The sequence below is a fragment of the Taurulus bubalis genome, assembly GCF_910589615.1.
Source record: "Taurulus bubalis genome assembly, chromosome: 16".
Lineage (NCBI taxonomy): Eukaryota > Metazoa > Chordata > Actinopteri > Perciformes > Cottidae > Taurulus > Taurulus bubalis.
Genome location: NC_136604.1, coordinates 22,215,058 through 22,237,377, shown reverse-complemented (window position 1 = coordinate 22,237,377; position 22,320 = coordinate 22,215,058). Strand labels below are relative to the sequence as shown.

Genomic DNA, 22,320 nt, shown 5'->3' with positions numbered 1-22,320 from the left:
CGTCTCTGCAGACGAGGTCGAACTCCGATGTGACGGCAAGCGTTAGGCATTCAGATGCAGCTCACACACACACACACACACACACACACACACACACACACACACACTCAGAGGGCGCGGTGTGTTCACTGCCAACGTTTTCAGACTACAGATTAGCGGTGAAATAGGAGCTCTGGTTCTGCTCTTGGGTGGTGGATGAGGGGGAGTCGAACAAATCAAACGCTCTCTTTACTTTTGTTTTATCTCAGTTCAAAGAGTGTGTGTGTGTGTGTGTGTGTGTGTGTGTGTGTGTGTGTGTGTGTGTGTGTGTGTGTGTGTGTGTGTGTGTGTGTGTATGTATGTGTGTGTGTGTGTGTTGGCTGAGACTCGGCGAGGCTGCGGACGATGACGCTGATATCGACGAGATTTAGTTTCTGCATTCCAGTTCCTCTGATCGAAGTGTGTGTGTGTGTGTGTGTGTGTGTGTGTGTGTGTGTGTGTGTGTGTGTGTGTGTGTCCTCCCCTGAGCCAGCTGCTCGTTGTGTTTCCTCAGCTGCCAGAGGAGAGCTACTGATCGTCTCCTCGTGAACATCTAGAGGCTGAAGAATGTTTTAAAGTCGAGATCACGAGACGAGATGAAGCAAAACGGTTTATTTTTTAAATTCAGTTCACGGTTTTTCTCTGTTTTACCTCGTCGGTTATTAATGTGTTTTATGTTTTGATTGCTTGACCAAATTATGGCTGTTGTTTATTATCTGATCAGATCTATTATAGGGGAAACAATTCATTCATTCATAAAGTACCCTGTTGATTTGTTCACTGCAGCTTTTGGCGATAAAGTTTCCATCATAAAGTTCTTCTGAACATTTAGAGGAAATCAGTCAAAATGTTTTTGATAAAGGTTCAACTTGAAGTCAGAATTTTAAGTAAAAGGTCACATATTTAAATAGATTTTTCAAAATATTTTTTTTTCTTAAACATTGATAACCTTATTGTAATGTTAGGACTTTTTTCCTTTTTTTAAATTACTATTTGATTCTTGTAATATTTCCTAAAATATGTGACTTTTTTGGCGACGTCGCTGAAGGATATTCTTCTTAGATTTTACACGTTTGTTTCCCGGCTGGAAAATTATCATTTCAGTTTAAACTTCAATCTAAAAGCACGTGTGAATGAACATTACTGAGAAACCTAAAAATATGAGGCGTATAAACGCTTTGGATTATTCAAAAAAGACTTAAATGATGTCAAAATAAAGACCATTGAGCCTCAAACCTCCACTCAGACTCTGGTGACCTTTAACCTTCAGAGTAATTCCCAATGTCGCCTGTTTTGAGCTAAATAATATGTTTCATGTAGTCACTTAAAAACTTCTCTGCTCAATGAAACTTTGATTCTGCAGAGTTGTAAAAACCAAAGTGGCGCTGAAAGGTCCGATCGTCCGTCGTGTTTTGGAGGACGAACTGATCCTCCAGTAACGGGAGAGGGGAGACATTCCCGGGACGCCTATTTAAAGAATGCTAAGACTGTACTGTAAACCTCCCCCTCACACACACACACACACACACACACACACACACACACACACACACACACACAAGGCATCCCAACACTGGCATCTCCGGCCCGCTCCCCTCCCTGGTTCTGTGTGGTATTCCAGGACCGTACGACCCCGTCGACCTCGAGGAGCTCTGAGGAATTCGGTGTCCTCCTCTTCCTCCTCTTCCTCCTCTTCCTCCTCTTCCTCCCTCACACGTAACGCTTCGCTGGTTTTCTGCTCGTCCTCGCCTGAGAGGTAAAACCCGGGGCACAAACGTAGCAGCAGACTGGTGTTAACGGTTTCATCATGTGACGTATGAGTGAACCAATGGGATGGAAGGGATAGTAATTACATTTTTTCATATGTAAAAGTTGAGAGCGATCAATTCTTTTCTAAATTAATATTCATTTTTCTCACAATATGACCAGAAAGAACTCATAAGCGTATCAATAAGTGTTCTAGTATCAATAAAATCCTCATGAATTTGTTGAAAAAGGTTTTGTTTGGTTTAAAAGGTTTGATGAGATGAAATGTTCTCACACTATTATCAGTAAAAAGTTGTAAATAAACCATCATTATTATTTTCATTCATTTTATTTAGTCAGTGTGATAAAATAAATATAAAGACGTATTCAAGACGATTTCAAATATGATGCAGGGTTTTAATTTGTTATGTTGATAAATATATATTTATTAATAACTAGATAAATGTGCAGGTATGTCATAGGATGGCGAGTGAAATGAATACATAAATGGCAATAATAATAATGTTGATCGTAATCATCGTAAACGTCATCGTTATAATTATCTTAACTATAATAATAATAACAATAAAGACAACACGTACAAATTATTATTAATAATAGCAATTTTATATATTTGTATATACATATCTATGTATTTATACATAGGTTTTTTATACTTGTATATGTATTTATATATATATATATATATATATATATATATATATATATATATTATTTCTTTCTTACTTTCTCTTCTCTTGTAGTTAAAGTAAAGTAAATCTTTTCTTTCTTAAAGTTATCCTATAGTATCGTCTCTCCAGCTGATCATGTGACCGTCAGCTCTAACTTATAAGACTTGTTATAAAACTTGTTATAAGACTTGTTATAAAACTTGTTATAACACTTGTTGTTAGACTTGTTATAAGACTTGTTATAAAACTTGTTATAAAACTTGTTATAAAACTTGTTATAACACTTGTTATTAGACTTGTTATAAGACTTGTTATAACACTTGTTATAAAACTTGTTATTAGACTTGTTATAAGACTTGTTATTAGACTTGTTATAAAACTTGTTATAAGACTTGTTATAAAACTTGTTATTAGACTTGTTATAAAACTTGTTATAAGACTTGTTATAAGACTTGTTATAAAACTTGTTATTAGACTTGTTATAAGACTTGTTATAAGACTTGTTATAAAACTTGTTATAAGACTTGTTATAAGACTTGTTATAAGACTTGTTATAAAACTTGTTATAAGACTTGTTATAAGACTTGTTATAAGACTTGTTATAAAACTTGTTATAAGACTTGTTATAAGACTTGTTATAAAACTTGTTATTAGACTTGTTATAAGACTTGTTATAAGACTTGTTATAAAACTTGTTATAAGACTTGTTATAAGACTTGTTATAAGACTTGTTATAAAACTTGTTATAAGACTTGTTATAAGACTTGTTATAAGACTTGTTATAAGACTTGTTATAAGACTTGTTATAAGACTTGTTATGAGACTTGTTATAAGACTTGTTATAAGACTTGTTATAAAACTTGTTATAAGACTTGTTATTAGACTTGTTATAAGACTTGTTATAAGACTTGTTATAAGACTTGTTATATCTTCACCATTAAAGAGCCGGACGGCGACACGTGTGCAGCTTGTACATGTGAGACGTGTTGAAGCGGTAAAGTGACCTTGTAGATGCATGAAGAGAGAGAGAAAGAGAGAGAGAAAGAGAGAGAGAGAGAGAGAGAGAGAGAGAGAGAGAGAGAGAGAGAGAGAGAGATGCTGACTGATGCAATGCATGCAGCTGTCTGACCAGCAGCTGGTTGGTTCCTGCGGTCTGCAGGTCAGCCAATCAGGCGGCAGCAGGCTGTGACATCACCACTTCGCCGCGTTCATCTTCTTCTTCTTCTTCTTCTTCTTCTTCTTCTTCTTCTTCTTCTTCTTCTTCTTCTTCCTCTCCTTCTTCTACTTCGTCTCTGTCTTCTTCTACTTCAATTTCTACTTCGTCTCCTTCTTTATCTCCTTCTTCGTCTCCTTCTTTCTCTACATCTCCTTCTTCATCTTCTACTTCTACTTTTTTTTTTTTCCTTCTTCTTCGTCTGAAAATAAATCAACAGGAAGAAAAAGACAAAGAAAGTTGACCCAAGTCCCGCCCACACTGCTTGAGTGACAGCCAGATTACAGGAAGGACCTCAAACAGACGAAACCATCTTCTTCTGCCCTTCCTGTCTTCCTCTTTTTTCTTCTTCATGACATCTTCCTGCGCTCCTTCTTCCTCTTCTCCTCCTCTTCCTCCTCTCCTTTTCCCATCATGCTCCAGTTCTCATAAATAGCTCTCCAGTCGTAACGTCTCTGTAGGCGAGAAATATCGTCTCCCAGTAGGCCAGTGATTTACTGGCTGTGTGTGTGTGTGTGTGTGTGTGTGTGTGTGTGTGTGTGTGTGTGTGTGTGTGTGTGTGTGTGTGTGTCGGGAGCGTTTTTAGATTCCAGGTCATTTCTGTTGGCCGTGAAGCTGGTGATGAGCGACTCAGGGAGGAAGTCGGTCAGGTCGCTTTATATATATAAATATTATTATTTATTTATATATATATATATATATATATATATATATATATATATATATTTTTTTTTTTTTTTTTTTTTTTTTGTATATATAAATGTTTTATTTATTTTATATATTTTTATTTATATTTATTTATTATATATATATATATATCTATAGATAAAAAAATAAAATGAATACCTTTACTTTAGTTTAATAATAATAATCATACATTGTGTGTAATAAGCTCTTTTTAAAACACTTGAATAAAAATAAATAAAAACCTCCTTTAACTTCCATATCGATGCAGTTTTAATAATTACACGCTGATCATTTTGGAGAACTCTTCTCCGCTGACGTTCCTCTTCATCTCACGGTCTTCCTCTCCCACTGGGACCTCCACTGGTTTCATCCCAGTGTGGCAACTACTGCATCATGGGAAACGGCTCAGTCCTCAGTGTCTCCACAAGGAGCTTTGTGAAGTCTGATAAGTCACGCCGGCTAAAGACTACAAGTTTATATATATAAACTTGTAGTCTACTATACTTGTAGTGTATATAAACTACAAGTTTATATATATATATATATATATATATATATATACATATATATATATATATATATATATATATATATATAAACTTGTAGTCTACTATACTTGTAGTGTATATAAACTACAAGTTTTTATATATATATATATATATATATATATAAACTTGTAGTCTACTATACTTGTAGTGTATATAAACTACAAGTTTTTATATATATATATATATATATATATATATATATATATATATATATATATATATATATATAAACTTGTAGTCTTTAGCCGGGTTATGACATATAATTAATGATTAATAAATAATGATATATATTTTACATGTGAGACCTCTGTCAGCCGTTGCTCATCTCTGCTGGGGGTTGGATGCTACATGCTACGTTAGCCGCTGCTAGCAAAACGCACCTGAATTTCTGCCCGAACTGTCGTTGGTCGAGTTGCATTGTGGGTAATGTAGGCTGCAGGTTTTAAACAAGGAACAAGAATGTTGTGAAGACACGATGTCTCTGCTACCGTTGCATCGATTATTAATATTATTTTTTTTAATACATTTTAATTTGGAGTTTGACAATTAGGACAATATGAAGAAAATGTAAAAGCACAATTATTAATAAATATATATATGTAATATAAATATTTCAACATGAATGAATGTGTTTTTTTTATCCATAATGATACAGCCCCGAGTGTTACTCTGAAAGTTCACACAGTCGTGACCGGGACTCGACCCTCTGAGGGATTTGAACCCTCGAGCAGACGAGCCGTGGAGCCTGAGGGCCGCGTGGCTCAGAGACGCTGTGCAGCCAATCTGGGTCAATCGGGTCTCAGTGCCATGTACACACACACACACACACACACACACACACACACACACACACACACACACACACACACACACACACACACACACACACACACACACACACACACACACACACACACACACACAGGCTCAGTGTGAGGTCAATCGGCTGAATTGACCAGGAACTAATCGAGAACAGAACTCGCTCATGAACTTATTTTAAAGTCTCTGCTCTATTTATTTTATAATTGTTTTATTTAACTGTAAAATAGAGAACAATATAAACACTTTACTTGTGTTTCCACATGCAAAAGTACATGTAGTATAGTATAGTATATATATAGTAATATATAATTTTACTCATTTAGTAACTTGAGCTTTCATTAAATATCACAAGTCAGTTTCTTTTTCTGTATTTCAGCGTTTTAGATTAATTTAAATTAATTAGTTCATGTTTGTAACTTTCTATTCTAACATTTCTTGAACTTTGTTTGTATTCTTTTATATTTATACTTATTCACCATTTATTGCCAAGTATGTTTACACAGACAAGGACTTTGTCCTGGCGGGAGTATTTATATATACTTTCCTTTATTGTCTGTGGAGAACTTTATGTATTTATTAAAAGGTGATAAAAGGTTATGGGTCAGCACACACAGAATCAGGCCAGACATTTAATTATTATTATAAGCAGTTGTTGGTGATTCAAAAACTTAGATATTAAGCTTCCTCCAACATAAATTAAAAATAATGAAGGGAAATAGAACATTTGAATTAAAAGACAAAGCATTTTGTAAAGTGTAATGTAGGGATAAAATATAAAACACACATTTGTCATTGCAAAAAAAGTTAGAGCTATCCATGTCCTTTTTATTATGCCTATATTTGTTGTAATTAAATGTGCTTTCTGAATACAATTGCGGGGTCAGGAGGATGATAGTGTTGAACTGGTGCAGCCTCGAATACGATCATTTAAAGACTTCATTTAAAGTAATGTAAAAAATATTTACAAAAATTGCTTTTGCTCATTCTAAATATTCGATAATAACATTATTGGATCAGACACATTGTCCCATTGGAGAGTCGCTGGAAATATTCCTCTCACCCGTTATCTCTCGTCTCTTTATGAACTGCAACGCTTGACATTAGAGCTGCAGATATTATCACACTCTCCTCACAGCTGTGGTCTGAGAACGGCATCGATCCACTGAAACTGGGTCGCGACCACACGACGCGCCGCTCACTCTGTCTGCATCATGACGCTCCAAATAATGCTGCAGCCGGGACCGATATAGAAGTGTAACGCCTCGTTTCTCAGACGAGGGGAGAAGAGAGGAGGAGACAAGGGGAGAAGAGAGGAAGAGACAAGGTGAGAAGAGAGGAAGAGACAAGGGGAGAAGAGAGGAGGAGACAAGGGGAGAAGAGAGGAAGAGACAAGGTGAGAAGAGAGGAGGAGACAAGGGGAGAAGAGAGGAAGAGACAAGGTGAGAAGAGGGGAGGAGACGAGGTGAGAAGAGAGGAGGAGAGGAGGGGAGGAGAGAGGAGGAGAGGAGGGGAGGAGAGGAGGGGAGAAGAGAGGAGGAGAGGAGGGGAGGAGAGAGGAGGAGAGGAGGGGAGAAGAGAGGAGGAGAGGAGGGGAGAAGAGAGGAAGAGACAAGGTGAGAAGAGAGGAAGAGACAAGGTGAGAAGAGAGGAGGAGACAAGGGGAGAAGAGAGGAAGAGACAAGGTGAGAAGAGGGGAGGAGACGAGGTGAGAAGAGAGGAGGAGAGGAGGGGAGGAGAGAGGAGGAGAGGAGGGGAGGAGAGGAGGGGAGAAGAGAGGAGGAGAGGAGGGGAGGAGAGGAGGGGAGAAGAGAGGAGGAGAGGAGGGGAGGAGAGAGGAGGAGAGGAGGGGAGAAGAGAGGAGGAGAGGAGGGGAGAAGAGAGGAGGAGAGGAGGGGAGGAGAGGAGGGGAGGAGAGAGGAGGAGAGGAGGGGAGAAGAGAGGAGGAGAGGAGGGGAGGAGAGGAGGGGAGGAGAGAGGAGGAGAGGAGGGGAGAAGAGAGGAGGAGAGGAGGGGAAAAGAGAGGAGGAGAGGAGGGGAGAAGAGAGGAGGAGAGGAGGGGAGGAGAGGAGGGGAGGAGAGAGGAGGAGAGGAGGGGAGAAGAGAGGAGGAGAGGAGGGGAAAAGAGAGGAGGAGAGGAGGGGAGAAGAGAGGAGGAGACAAGGGGAGAAGAGAGGAGGAGACGAGGTGAGAAGAGAGGAGGGGATAAGAGAGGAAGAGACAAGGTGAGAAGAGAGGAGGAGACAAGGTGAGAAGAGAGGAGGAGACAAGGGGAGAAGAGAGGAGGAGACAAGGGGAGAAGAGAGGGGGAGACGAGGGGAGAAGAGAGGAGGAGACAAGGGGAGAAGAGAGGAAGAGACAAGGTGAGAAGAGAGGGGGAGACGAGGGGAGAAGAGAGGAGGAGACAAGGGGAGAAGAGAGGAGGAGACAAGGTGAGAAGAGAGGGGGAGACGAGGGGAGAAGAGAGGAGGGGAGAAGAGAGGAAGAGACAAGGTGAGAAGAGAGGAGGAGACAAGGTGAGAAGAGAGGAGGAGACAAGGGGAGAAGAGAGGAAGAGACAAGGTGAGAAGAGAGGAGGAGACGAGGGGAGAAGAGAGGAGGGGAGAAGAGAGGAGGAGAGGAGGGGAGAAGAGAGGAGGAGAGGAGGGGAGAAGAGAGAAGGAGGCGAGGTGAGAAGAGAGGAGACAAGGTGAGAAGAGAGGAGGTAGCGACTCGTCCGAAAGGTGAGAAAAGGGCAGGAAGAGGAGTGAAAAAGAGGCTTCAGTAACGGAGAGCAGAGGGTCGTCGGCATAAGGCGTGACGGAAGGAGGAGGAGGAGGAAGAAGAGGAAGAGGAGGAGGAGGATGTGTGTGAAGAGAAAGAAGTGTGGATGCTGGAGAGAGAGAGAGAGAGAGAGAGAGAGAGAGAGAGAGAGAGAGAGAGAGAGAGAGAGAGAGAGAGAGAGAGATGGGGTGCAGGAAGTGTTAGGAGTGAGAAGAGATTACGCCCAGATGTTCATCTGAAGAACACAGATTCAGGGATCAGAGGACTCAGAGAACCCAAAATGTCCTCCGGAAAACCAGGATTACTGTAAAAGTATTTACAGTGTCAGTACTGTATTTTCAGCTAGTATTGTTTGTTACATTATTGTTACTATATTGTTTGTTACATTATTGTTACTATATTGTTTGTTACATTATTGTTACTATATTGTTTGTTACATTATTGTTACTATATTGTTTGTTACATTATTGTTGCTATATTGTTTGCTACAGTATTGTTACTATATTATCATTAGAGTAACAATAACAGCATAAATACATATTTTAATTGAATATTTTGAAAATTCAGTCTTCGCAGACTAAAAAACTACTTAGTTCGGTTTAGGAAAAGAACGTGAAATACTTACTTAAGTTTGAGCAACAAAACTACTTACGTTATAGTGCCGTTACTAAAGTACGTACGATACGTGGAAAATAAATCAACGTTGACTTCTCGCTTCACAGAACGAACTTCTAAAAGCTGTTTGTTGGACCGGACACCAAATCCCCAAATGTTACGGGATATCTACGAATTCCAGCGTTTTCTTTTTTGTAGATTATTACTTTGAACGCTGGAGGAGACGTTCGAGATAAAATAAAGACGGTCCAGATCAGAAAACATGTGATTCAACAAGCCAATCACATGGCCCTTGAAAAAGGGGGCGGGGCTCTTAAAGAGACGGTAACTAAAACGTAGCAGGTGAGCACAGGTGTGTTTTTCAGACATTAAAGCAAAACATGTTCTAGTAGAAAACCCAAAATAGAAATATGAACCTTTCAATATGTGCCCTTTCATTTAGACTCCATCCTTCACCTGTTGATATCAACACTAACAGGTGTAATGCACGATCCGGTGGTCAAAGTCAAACATCTCAACAATGACAACAAAATGTCTTTTTTGACAATTGCATTGCGTTTAATGTTTTTATCTTTTATTACTTTCCAAGTTTTTGTCCTCGATTTAACAAAACCTATTAACGATAATTAAATTAAATTAAATATGAAACCCCTCTTAAATGATGGTCTTTTTGTGAGCAAAGCTTTTCTCCTCGTTTCCCCCTCCTCCTTTTTGAACGGCTTCCAGGAGAGAGAGGAAGATGTGTAAGAGACAGAGAGAGGAAGAGGAGGAGGACATGTGGAGAGAGGGAAGAGGAGAGGAAGAGGTGTCAGTGGTGCAATGCAGTGCTCACCACCCCACCCAGACACACACAGACACTTGTATACCCCTCATGGGGCACCCTTCATGGACACCACGTAAAAAAGACCTTAAGGAGAAACCGAGCACGTCAATATAAGACGTCAGATATTATTATTAAATGTACAAAATAAAGACATGATGAAGGTTGAAGGTGTATTTGTACTTTAGTATTTGACCGGCTGAGGTCTGCTGAACTTTCCCCAGGAGGGGGGGCTCTGTCGGAGGGGGCGGCCATCTGGCACCCTCGGGTGCCCGTGGTTCTGCTGCAGTGACAGTCGCCCTGCTGGAGTGTCCTTGAGCAACGGGCCACGAGGCTGCAGGCGACCTCTGACCTCTGGCTCCTTTACGTCAACAGGAAGTCGTCACACCGTTTAGTTTTCTGGTCTCTTTTTATTTCTCCGTCCTTTTTAAGCTGCAGTCACAGATGGAGTTTTCTCCGCCCTCCGAGTTACATTTTTAGACAATTAAAACTGTTTAAAACCATTTATTCTGGTCTCTACTGGTGGGCGTCAGATAGAGTTAGATTACATTTAAAAAACATAATTTCTTTGGGTAAATAATTCATTTTTATATATATAAATGTGCTCCTTTTTTTTTTTTTACGACTCTGCAAAAGTAAAAGCTCCAAAGTGTGTGTGTGTGTGTGTGTGTTTATGGAAATTTATTTTTGCCGTATTATTTTTGTGTCACATTACGTTGTTTCTCATTTATTGATCCTGGGTTGTTGTTGTTTGTTTTTAACGATATTAAAACAGACTTTAAGTAAGAAAACTGGCAACCAGCTGACGCGTGTATCACGTCGCTCTTAAAGGGACAGGACCAAAAACGCTATTTAACCTTTTTCTGCTGCTGCAGCCGAACGTGTTCGTGCAGACGGATGAAATGTGAGATGAGGAAATGCATTTCTGATTATTCTAATTAATGATTAATGTTCTCATTCATGTTTCTGGATCAGTCGATTCATCATCCAGGTCATGAAATGTCTCAAAGATAATAATTTAATATGATATCAAACAGATAAAAGCAGGAAATCTCCTTTCTTTTAGAGGCTGAAAACAGCATCTTTCTGCCATTTGTGCATAAAACACGACTCCAGCGATTAACCGATCAAGATTTTGGGGGATAATTGTTCTGTGGATCCGCTCGTCGTCGTGGTTCTTGAGTATTTTTACCGTTCCGCCGAGCTCTGACAGAACCTGTCTGTGTTCTGTGTTCTGTGTTCTCCAGGAGGAACCAGAGACATCGGCTCGGCCCTCACCAGGATGTGCATGAGGCACCGCAGCATCGAGGCCAAGCTCCGGCAGTTCTCCATGTGAGTGTGTGTGTGTGTGTGTGTGTGTTTGTGTGTGTGTGTGGTGTGTGTTGAACAGGTGTACCAGCTCTCCATGGGAACCGGCTCCTCCTCTTCCTCCTGCTGCAGCCTCCTTTTTCTTTCTCCTCTTCCTCATTTTCCATGTCTACTCTTCTGTCATTATTAATAATAATAATAAAGTTCATAATAGCTATTAATATTATTTGTATATAGAATTGACTATTACAATAAATAAATAATAAGAATAATACTAAAGTTTGTAATAACAGTTATTTGTATAAATTATTTACTATTTAAATACATAATAAATACATGGGTGAAAAGAATAAGTAGTTTTGGTCTATTTTTTTATTTATTTTATATTATGTAGCAGATTTTGTGGACTTGTGTTTTCAGACGTATCTGTGTGTGTGTGTGTGTGTGTGTGTGTGTGTGTGTGTGTGTGTGTGTGTGTGTGTGTGTGTGTGTGTGTGTGTGTCTGTGTGTGTGTGTGTGTGTGTGTGTGTGTGTTGGCAGGGTGTTCCTGGACTGTCTGATCAACCCTCTACAGGAGCAGACGGAGGAGTGGAAGAGAGTCGCCAACACGCTGGACAAAGACCACGCCAAAGGTACACACACACACACACACACACACACAGAGAGAGAGAGAGAGAGAGAGAGAGAGAGAGAGAGACAACAAGTGAAATCAGACACCATGCTGTTTATACATCATGTATCAAACCAAAAAACATGTCTCTACAGTTTCTGTGCACGCCTCAAACTGTGTATTCATCGTTGTGTGTGTGTGTGTGTGTGTGTGTGTGTGTGTGTGTGTGTGTGTGTGTGTGTGTGTCTGCAGAGTACAAGAAGGCCCGTCAGGAGATCAAGAAGAGATCTTCAGACACTCTGAAGCTGCAGAAGAAAGCAAAGAAAGGTTTGTGATCACTTCTGAGAAATGATTATTTAAATGAGCAGCAGCTTCATTGTAGTATTATGTGTGTATTGTTAGGTGTGTAGTATTATGTGTGTATCAGATATAATATAATATATACCATTCTGCATAATGAGTATTCTTTACTTTGGGCACTATAAGTATATTATTAGTATGATTCAGAATCCATAACATTCACTTTTGAAGTTCCAAGTACTTTTGTAGTTTTGTAGTACTTTTAAGATCCAAGTACTTTCTCCATGTAGTAATACCATGTTTTTATTTATTTTTATTTCCTCCCTCCTCATCCTGTGATGTCCCATCATGCACTGCTCTGTCCAGCGGATGTATTTGGTAAGTCGCCTTCTTTCTTCTTTAGCGCTCGACAGTTAGAGCCGCGAACCCACAACTACAGAGTTTAACGGTGTGTGTGTGTGTGTGTGTGTGTGTGTGTGTGTGTGTGTGTGTGTGTGTGTGTGTCCAGGCCGTGGAGACCTGCAGCCCCAGCTGGACTCCGCTCTGCAGGAGGTCAGTGATAAGTTTCTCCTGCTGGAGGAGACGGAGAAGCAGGCGGTGAGGAGGTCGCTGGTGGAGGAGAGGAGCCGCTTCTGCTGCTTCGTGTCCATGCTGAAGCCCGTCGTGGTCAGTCTCACCACTCATGTGTTCATGTTCATGTGTTCATATGTCCATGCTGAAGCCCGTCGTGGTCAGTCTCACCACTCATGTGTTCATGTTCATGTGTTCATATGTTCATGCTGAAGCCCGTCGTGGTCAGTCACATGTTCACCGGAGGATAAAGCAATAAAAACCTTTAAATGTACCGAGAGGTGTTTTGAATGCAACCTGTTTGAGTCGGCCATGTGGTCATGTGTTCATGCGTTCATGCGTTCATGCAGCCATGTGCTCATGGGTTAATGTGTTCATGTGTTCATGCGTTCATGCATTCATGCAGCCATGTGTTCATGCGTTCACGTGTTCATGTGTTCATGCGCACATGCGTTCATGCGCTCATGTGTTCATGCGCTCATGCGTCTATGTTTTTCATGGGTTCATGCGTTCATGTGTTCATGAGCTCATGCTTTCATGCGCCCATGTTCATGCATCCATGTGTTCATGCGTCCATGTGTTCATGTGTTCACGTGGTCATGTGTTCATGCGTTCATGTGTTCATGCGTTCATGTGCACATGTGTTCATGCGTTCATGCAGCCATGTGTTCATGTGTTCATGCGTTCATGTGTTCATGCGCTCATGCGCCCATGCGTTCATGTGTTCATACGTTCATGTGCTCATGTTCATGTATCCATGTGTTCATGTGCTCATGTTCATGTATCCATGTGTTCATGTGTTTATGCGTTCATGCAGCCATGTGTTCATATGTTCATGCGTCCATGTGCTCATGCGTTCATGAGTTGATGTGTTGATGTGTTCATGCGCTCATGTGTTCATGCGTTCATGCGCACATGCGTTCATACGCTCATGTCTTCATGCACTCATGCGTCCATGTGCTTATGCGTTCATTTGTTCATGCGTTCATGTTCATGCATCCATGTGTCCATGCGTCCATGTGCTCATGCGTTCATCTTCACGTGTTCATGCGTTCATGTGTTCATACGGGCGTGTGTTCATGTGCTCATGTGTTCATGTGCTCATGTGTTCATGTTCACGTGTTCATGCGTTCATGTGTTCATACGGCCACGTGTTCATGTGCTCATGTGTTCATGTGTTCATGTTCATGCGTTCATGCGTTCATGTGTTCATCTGCCGTCAGGAGGAGGAGATGTCCATGCTGGGGGAGATCACTCACCTGCAGACTCTGACCGACGACCTGAAGGCTCTCACCATGGACCCACACAAGCTGCCGGCCTCCAGCGAGCAGGTACACACACACACACACACATGCACGCATGCACACACACACACACACACACACACACACACACAAACACAAACACACACACACACACACACACTGAGCCCCCCTCTTGCCGTGTCCCTGCAGGTGATCGTAGACCTGAAGGGCTCAGAGAGCACCTGGACCTACCAGACTCCGCCCTCGTCGCCGAGCACCACCGTATCCAGGAAGTCCAGCATGTGCAGGTTGGTTCCCACAAACCACCGAAACCACAGAAACCTTTTGACCCGCTGCCTGCTGCTCTGCTGCCCCCTGGGGGCCAACGGTGGAACTGCTAGATGTATTAGGTTATTTTAAAATAGGAAGAGTAGTATCGTTGTACTCAGAGAACCGTGATGTACATGTACTGTCATGAAAAACACAATTTATTTCACCCTTAGAAGTAAGAGTAGTAGTAGAAGTAGAAGTAGAAGTAGTAGTAGCAGTAGTAAAAGTAGTAGTAGTAGTTGTAGTAATAGAAGTAGTAATACAAGTAGTTGTAGTAGAAGTAGTAATTAAAGTGGTTGTAGTAGTAGAAGTAGTAATACAAGTAGTTGTAGTAGAAGTAGTAATTAAAGTGGTTGTTGTAGTTGTAGTAGTAGTAGTAGTAATTAAAGTAGTTGTAGTAGTTGAAGTAGTAATTAAAGTAGTTGTAGTAGTAGAAGTAGTAATTAAAGTAGTTGTAGTAGTAGAAGTAGTTGTAGTAGTAGAAGTAGTAGTTAAAGTAGTTGTAGTAGTAGAAGTAGTAATACAAGTAGTTGTAGTAGAAGTAGTAATTAAAGTGGTTGTTGTAGTTGTAGTAGTAGTAGTAGTAATTAAAGTAGTTGTAGTAGTAGAAGTAGTAATTAAAGTAGTTGTAGTAGTAGAAGTAGTAATTAAAGTAGTTGTAGTAGTAGAAGTAGTTGTAGTAGTAGAAGTAGTTGAAAACGGTTGACGATGTAATCTGGGAAATAATCTTCTCTCCTCTCCTCCTCTCTCCTCTCTCCTCCCCCCCCCCCCCCCCCCCCCCCCCCCCCCCCCCCTCCCCCCCCTCCTGTCCCCCTCCCCTCTCTCCCCCCTTCTCCCCCCCCCCCCTCCCCCCTGCAGCAGCCTGAACAGTGTGAACAGCAGTGACTCTCGCTCCAGCGGGTCTCACTGTCACTCCCCCACCTCTCACTTCCGCTACCGCGCCTCTTCGTCCTCGTCTTCCTCGGTGCTCCCCCAGCAGCCCCCCCGACTCTCCTCCATCTCCTCCCACGACTCTGGCTTCATCTCCCAGGACGCCTTCCAGTTCAACCAGTGCTCCCAGTCCAAGTCCCCCTCGCCCATGCCGCCGGAGGGCTCCCAGGTGAGAGAGAGAGGGGTGTGTGTGTGTGTGTGTGTGTGTGTGTGTGTGTGTGTGTGTGTGTGTGTGTGTGTGTGTGTGTGTGTGAGTGTGTGTGAGTGTGTGTGTGTGTGTGTGTGTGTGAGTGTGTGTGTGTGAGTGTGTGTGAGTTTATCTGAGTGTCAGTGTGTGTGAATGTGTGTGTGTGAATGTGTGTGTGTGTGTGTGTCTGTGTGTGTCTGTGTGTGTGTGTGTCTGTGTGTGTGAGTGTGTGTGTGAGTGTGTATCTGTGTGTCTGTGTGTGTCTGTGTGTGAGTGTCTGTGTGTGAGTGTGTGTGTGTGTGAGTGTGTTTGTGTGTGTGTGTGTGTGTGTGTGTGAGTGTCTGTGTGTGTGTGTGTGTGAGTGTGTGTGTCTGTGTGTGTGAGTGTGTGTCAGTGTATCTGAGTGTCAGTGTGTGTGAATGTGTGTGTGAGTGTCTGTGTGTGTGTTTCTGTGTGTGTGTGTGTGTGTGTGTGTGTGTGTGTGTGTGTGTGTGTGTGTGAGTGTGTTTCTGTGTGTGTTTGTGTGTGTGTGTGAGTGTGTGTGTGTGTGTGTGTGTGTGTGTGTGTGTGTGTGTGTGTGTGTGTGTGTGTGTGTGTGTGTGCGTGCACGTGTGTGCACTTAACACCCGCAGGGTTTTCTGAGCAGTGTTTCACGGGCACAAAAAAATATGTGTAGACAATATCAGTTATTCCTATTATTATTATTATTATTATTATTATTAGTAGTAGTAGTAGTAGTAGTAGTAGTATTTGATACATTGTGAGATCAAATACTATCAGATACACTAATCGTACTTAAAGGAGACGTCCACTAAGCAGACTGTCTGCAGTGAAGAGGTTTTCTAAAGGGACCCTGGTGCTCCGAGGCACTGCCACCTTCATCCACAGGGGGCGCCAGAGTCAACAACACGTTCATGCAGCTTTAGAGTCTGAAATACTCACAATAAATGTGGAAAGAACGATGCGTTTGCCTGATGTTTTCAGTATTTTATTTATATTTATATTTATTTTATTTATGATGTATGTTGTGAGCTTCTCCTCCCACCTGCTGCCGCTTCCTGTCTCTCTTCTTCTACTTCTTCTTCTTCTTCTTCTTCTTCTTCTTCTTCTTCTTCTTCTTCTTCTTCTTCTTCTTCGTTTGTTCCGTCGCTTTACTTTCACTTTGCGGAGATTCTGCTTGTTTTTTTATTGACTAACATGTTCGCTCCTCTGCTCTTCTTCTGTCTGTTTACCTCTGCGCCGCTGGCTCTGTGTGTGTGTGTGTGTGTGTGTGTGTGTGTGTGTGTGTGTGTGTGTGTGTGTGTGTGTGTGTGTGTGTGTGCTTTGCATGGCTCCGCTGCAGTCGTGTGTCTCCCCTTTATCTGAGGAGCCTTCCTCTTCCTCCTCTTCCTCACCCTCACACAACGAGCCCCAATCTGGGCTGCAACAGGTGAACATCTACACGTGACCACACACACACACAAACACACATAAACACACACACACACACACACACACACATACAAATACACACACACATAAAAACACACACATGCACATAATCTCACACACACACACATAAACACACACACATACACACACAAATACACACACATAAAAACACACACATAAAAATACATACACATAAACACACACACACAAACACACACACATACACACACACACACACATAAAAACACACACATACACACCCACACACACATAAAAATACATACACATAAACACACACACACACACATAAAAACACATACACACACACATAAAAACACATACACACACATAAAAACACACACATACACACACACACATAAAAATACATACATATAAACACACACACATAAAAACACTTACACACACATATAAACACACACACACACATACAAATACATACATATAAACACACACACATAAAAACACTTACACACACATAAAAACACACACATAAACATACACATAAACACACACGCACAAACACAGATACATAGAAACACATACACACACACACATAAAACACACAGAAAACACACACACAAAAAACACATACACACACAAACACACACACACACATAAACACACACACATACACACGTAAAGCACACACATAAAGCACACACACATAAACACACACACACATCCACACATAAAGCACACACATAAAGCACACACACACACACACATAAACACACACACGCACAAAACGTTTTGGGGGTCACAACGTTTTTTAATAATTAAAAGCTTCATTAAAGTATTTTCCCACCAAAATGTAGCAGATGTTGGTATTGTAGCTTTGATCCACCGGGGTCCAGGTCTGTGAAGACCTCCCTCACCCAGGAGCATGCTGGGTAGTGGGGCAGCTTCAGGTCACAATAAAATAGAGACAAATATACCCGAGCTCGTCTCCCTCATGTTTGTTTTCACATCGTCGTCACCTTTTTATTTATTTCATTCTTTCTCCGCTCATCCGCTCCTCAGTTGTCCAACGGGGTCGAGCTCCCCGGCGCCCTCTGTCTGCACGGAGCGGCGCTGCAGGCCCCGGACTCCCACCTCCACCCTCCATACTTCACCTCCTCCTCCTCCTCCTCCTCCTCACCCATCTCCTCGCCCTCCTATTCGTGCATTTCCCCCACGTGGGCGTGGCCTCGTTCAGGCTCCGGCCAATCGGGAGAGGCCCCGCCCCTCGGCCCCGGAGCGACCTCGTCGTCCAGAGTCCCGTCCTGGAAGGTTTGATCCTCGTTCTCCATCACGTTCTCTTCCTTCTCCTCTTTTTTTTATCCTCCTTCTGTCTTCCACTCTTTCATTTTGTGATGTATTCTTTTGAAATGTATTTTCTTTCTTTGCTCACTTTGAAATCACATCAAAGATACATTTCACCAAAATGCTGCTCTGTAACGGACTTTAATGTCCTGATGTCACAGTTTGTGCTTCTTTAAAACAGGTTGTGTCTGATGTGTGCTTTAAAAAAAAACAAGTTGAACTGACAGAATTTAATCCTAATTTTGACAAAGATTTATAGTTATACTAAATGATCATGTAAATATTTATAATTCTTGTTTTTCTATATGTATGTCATATATTATAATATAATATTTCTTTGAATGAAAATTATAGTTTATATTCAAAATGTCGGGTTTTCCCAAACTACTTTTATTGTCGTTTCTAAATAAAAATGTAAATACAAATTACAAATTCACAACAAAAGTAACTCCAAATATATATAATAAATGAATAAAAAATATATAAAAACATAAAAGAAATATATCAATTGAAATGAAAATATATATAAAAATAAATTCAATATATACTGTATATATAAATGCAATATATATATATATATATATATATATATATATATATATATATATATATATATATATATATATATATATATATACATGTAACAATGTAATATATTGATATAATAAAATACATAAATAAATTGAAAAACTATATAAAATAAACATAAACATATATTCAAATATATATATATATATATATATATATATATATATATATATATATATATATACATGAATAAATAAAAATGAATGAAATAAATATATTATATATATAAATAAAATACAAATATACAAATATATACCGTAAAAGCCGGGTTGCAAGCCGCTACTATCTTCGGTGGTTGTCCCCACTGTAGCAAGCTAGCGCTGCTGCTAGCTCCCCACTGCTGCTGCTAGCTAGCGCTGCTGCTGCTACTGCCCGCGTCCCTGCCCGGGTCGCCGCCCGACTCTCGTGGTTGTCGGGGAACTAGCGAGAGCTAGCAGAAGTTAGCAGAGAGCTAGCGGAAGTTAGCGGGGAACTAGCAGCAGCGCTAGCTGGTTACCGCGGGGGAACTAGCAGGGACACCCACCGAACATAGTAGCGGCTTGTAACCCGACTTTTACGGTATATATATATATAAATAAATAAAAATGAATGAAAGAAATATATATATATATATATATATAATGATTTAATAAAGAACAAACCACAAAGTGTCCTCTCTGTTTAGGACTGGGCCAAACCGGGACCGTATGACCAGTCGATGGTCCACACCCTGAAGAGGAGCAGGGACAGGAGAGAGACTACAGATCCCAGCAGCCACCACGGCGCCGACGTCACCGCGAGGGGGGAGGAGCCACAGGGGGTGAAGGGAAACTACTCCGTGACATCACACAGGGTCAGAGGGCGTTTGTATTTGGTCACATGACTTGGTAGCGTGTAAACTCTGACGGTGAAGCTTTAAACGCGTCACTTTAATAACAACACTTTCTAAATATGTTTATAGTCACGCACCAATCACCAAGCCAGGTTTCACGAGTAGTCGAGCGACATTCCAGGTGTGTTTCGGGTCGAGTTATGAAATAAAAGACTACGTTGGACCTTTAGGAGGACCGGGAGACCCATGAGGAGCTGGCCCGGGCGCTGGCCCGAGGCCTCCGCCTGGACATCCACGGGTCCAGCAGAGACTCCCTGCAGGGATCCAGTGGCTACAGCAGCCAGACACACACACCCTGCTGCTCAGAGGACACCATCCCATCACAAGGTACACACACACACACACACACACCTATATATACACACACACCCTGCTGCTCAGAGGACACCATCCCTTCACAAGCTACACACACACACCTATATATACACACACACACCCTGCTGCTCAGAGGACACCATCCCTTCACAAGCTACACACACACACCTATATATACACACACACACCCTGCTGCTCAGAGGACACCATCCCTTCACAAGCTACACACACACCTATATATATACACACACACACACCCTGCTGCTCAGAGGACACCATCACTTCACAAGGTACACACACACCTATATATACACACACCCTGCTGCTCACTGCTGCTCAGAGGACACCATCCCATCACAAGGTACACACACACACATACACACACACTCTGCTGCTCAGAGGACACCATCCCTTCACAAGGTACACACACACAACTATACATCTACACACACTCACAAGGTACACACACACTTATACATCTACACACACTCACAAGGTACACACACAACTATACATATACAGACACTCACAAGGTGCACACACCACTATACATCTACACACACTCACAAGGTACACACACATACTTATACATCTACACACACTCACAAGGTACACACACAACTATACATATACACACACTCACAAGGTACATACACACAACTATACATCTACACACACTTGCAAGGTACACACACAACTATACATCTACACACTCACAAGGTACACACACACAACTATACATATACACACACTCACAAGGTACACACACACTTATAAATATACACACTCACAAGGTAAACACACACACACAACTATACATCTACACACACTCACAAGGTACACACACACAACTATACTTTTACACACATTCGCAAGGTACCAACACACACCTATACATCTACACACTCACAAGGTACACACACACACACCTATACATCTACACACTCACAAGGTACACACACCTATACATCTACACACTCACAAGGTACACACACCTATACATCTACACACACTCACAAGGTACACACACACACAACTATACTTTTACACACACTCGCAAGGTACACACACACACACCTATACATCTACACACTCACAAGGTACACACACACACCTATACAACTACACACACACAAGGTACACACACATATACATCTACACACACTCACAAGGTACACACACACAAACACACTTATACATCTACACACACACAAGGTACACACACACAGTACACACATCTATACATCTATCTTTTTTCAACATAACCCCTCTAGGCGCCTACGCAATAATTAAGTGATGCAAACTTTAGTACACAACCTTGTTTTGGACACACACACACAAACTCTAATGTATGCACCTTTCGCCTAGAAAAAATCCTCGATTGTGTAAACATTCCTGGCAATAAACGGTTTCTGATTCTGATTCTGAAATACTTTGAAAAGAATCTCCTCAAACTGAAATACCCTTCAGAGACGATGACGAGTCACTTTGCATCCCTGACGCGTGCCGTGTTGTCTGTTCCCTCCAGTGTCGGACTGCGACTACTACTCCGTGGGAGCGGACCAGGACGGGGAGCCGCAGCAGGACTTCGACAAGTCGTCCACGATCCCGAGGAACAGCGACATCACTCAGTCCTACCGCCGCATGTTCCAGTCCAAGCGCCCGGCCTCCACCGCCGGGCTGCCCTGCAACCCCTTAGCCATCGTCACCCCGGGGGTCGCCACCATCCGGCGGACGCCGTCCTCCAAACCCAACCTGCGCCGGCCGTCCGGAGGACTCGGCTTGGGCCCCATACCCATCAAGCCCCCCATGATCCCGGTCAAGACCCCCACCGTGCCGGATCACCCGGGTTTCCCCGGCAGGGCATCGTCGTCAGAGGACGGCGGCGGCGGCGGCAACGCGACCCGAAGCCCTCTGAGCCCCGCGACCACACCTCTGTCGCCGAGAGCCGGCCCGTGGGAGACCCGGCGCCAGAGCGAGGGGTCGGACCCCCCGACCCCGCCGCCGCAACCCGGCAGCCGGCCGGCGGTGGAGTGGGAGCGCCGGCCCCTCCCGGAGCTCCTGGAGGAGTCGGAATACGGCGAGGTGGAGGATTTTCTCGTGGCCATCCGCCGAGGCGTCAGGCTCAAGAGGACGTCGACCAATGACCGATCGGCGCCGTGCATTTACTGAGACGGGAAAGGGGTCGGTTCGACTTGAGCCATTTTGCATCCCTGTTGGCAAATATGCTCTTGGAAGGGACGCAAAATGGGTTTCAATACGTCACGTCATGTATTAACAAGTTGACGCGAATGGGAGGTATGACATCGACTGGACGCCGAGGTTGCCCAGAGACTCTGATCGGGGATCAGTTTAGAAATTAGCAAACAGACCTTTGCAGTGATATTTGATC

General features: G+C 42.3%; 1 protein-coding gene across 1 annotated transcript in view; it reads left to right on the top strand.

Annotated features, from left to right (window-relative positions):
- The window catches only part of LOC306748733 (protein MTSS 1-like), a gene marked incomplete at its 3' end in the record, with an annotated part of 35,010 nt that extends 12,910 nt beyond the window's left edge, over window positions 1-22,100 (top strand). The window contains exons 4-15 of the mRNA XM_079231945.1: window positions 11,169-11,253; window positions 11,770-11,861; window positions 12,092-12,166; window positions 12,648-12,805; window positions 13,933-14,040; window positions 14,164-14,261; window positions 15,142-15,382; window positions 16,743-16,829; window positions 17,873-18,121; window positions 19,407-19,574; window positions 19,784-19,940; window positions 21,457-22,100. Of these exons, the coding sequence (XP_079088071.1) occupies window positions 11,169-11,253; window positions 11,770-11,861; window positions 12,092-12,166; window positions 12,648-12,805; window positions 13,933-14,040; window positions 14,164-14,261; window positions 15,142-15,382; window positions 16,743-16,829; window positions 17,873-18,121; window positions 19,407-19,574; window positions 19,784-19,940; window positions 21,457-22,100 (2,162 nt within the window). The remainder of the gene's footprint in view (window positions 1-11,168; window positions 11,254-11,769; window positions 11,862-12,091; window positions 12,167-12,647; window positions 12,806-13,932; window positions 14,041-14,163; window positions 14,262-15,141; window positions 15,383-16,742; window positions 16,830-17,872; window positions 18,122-19,406; window positions 19,575-19,783; window positions 19,941-21,456) is intronic.
- Between the last annotated feature and the right edge of the window lie 220 nt (window positions 22,101-22,320).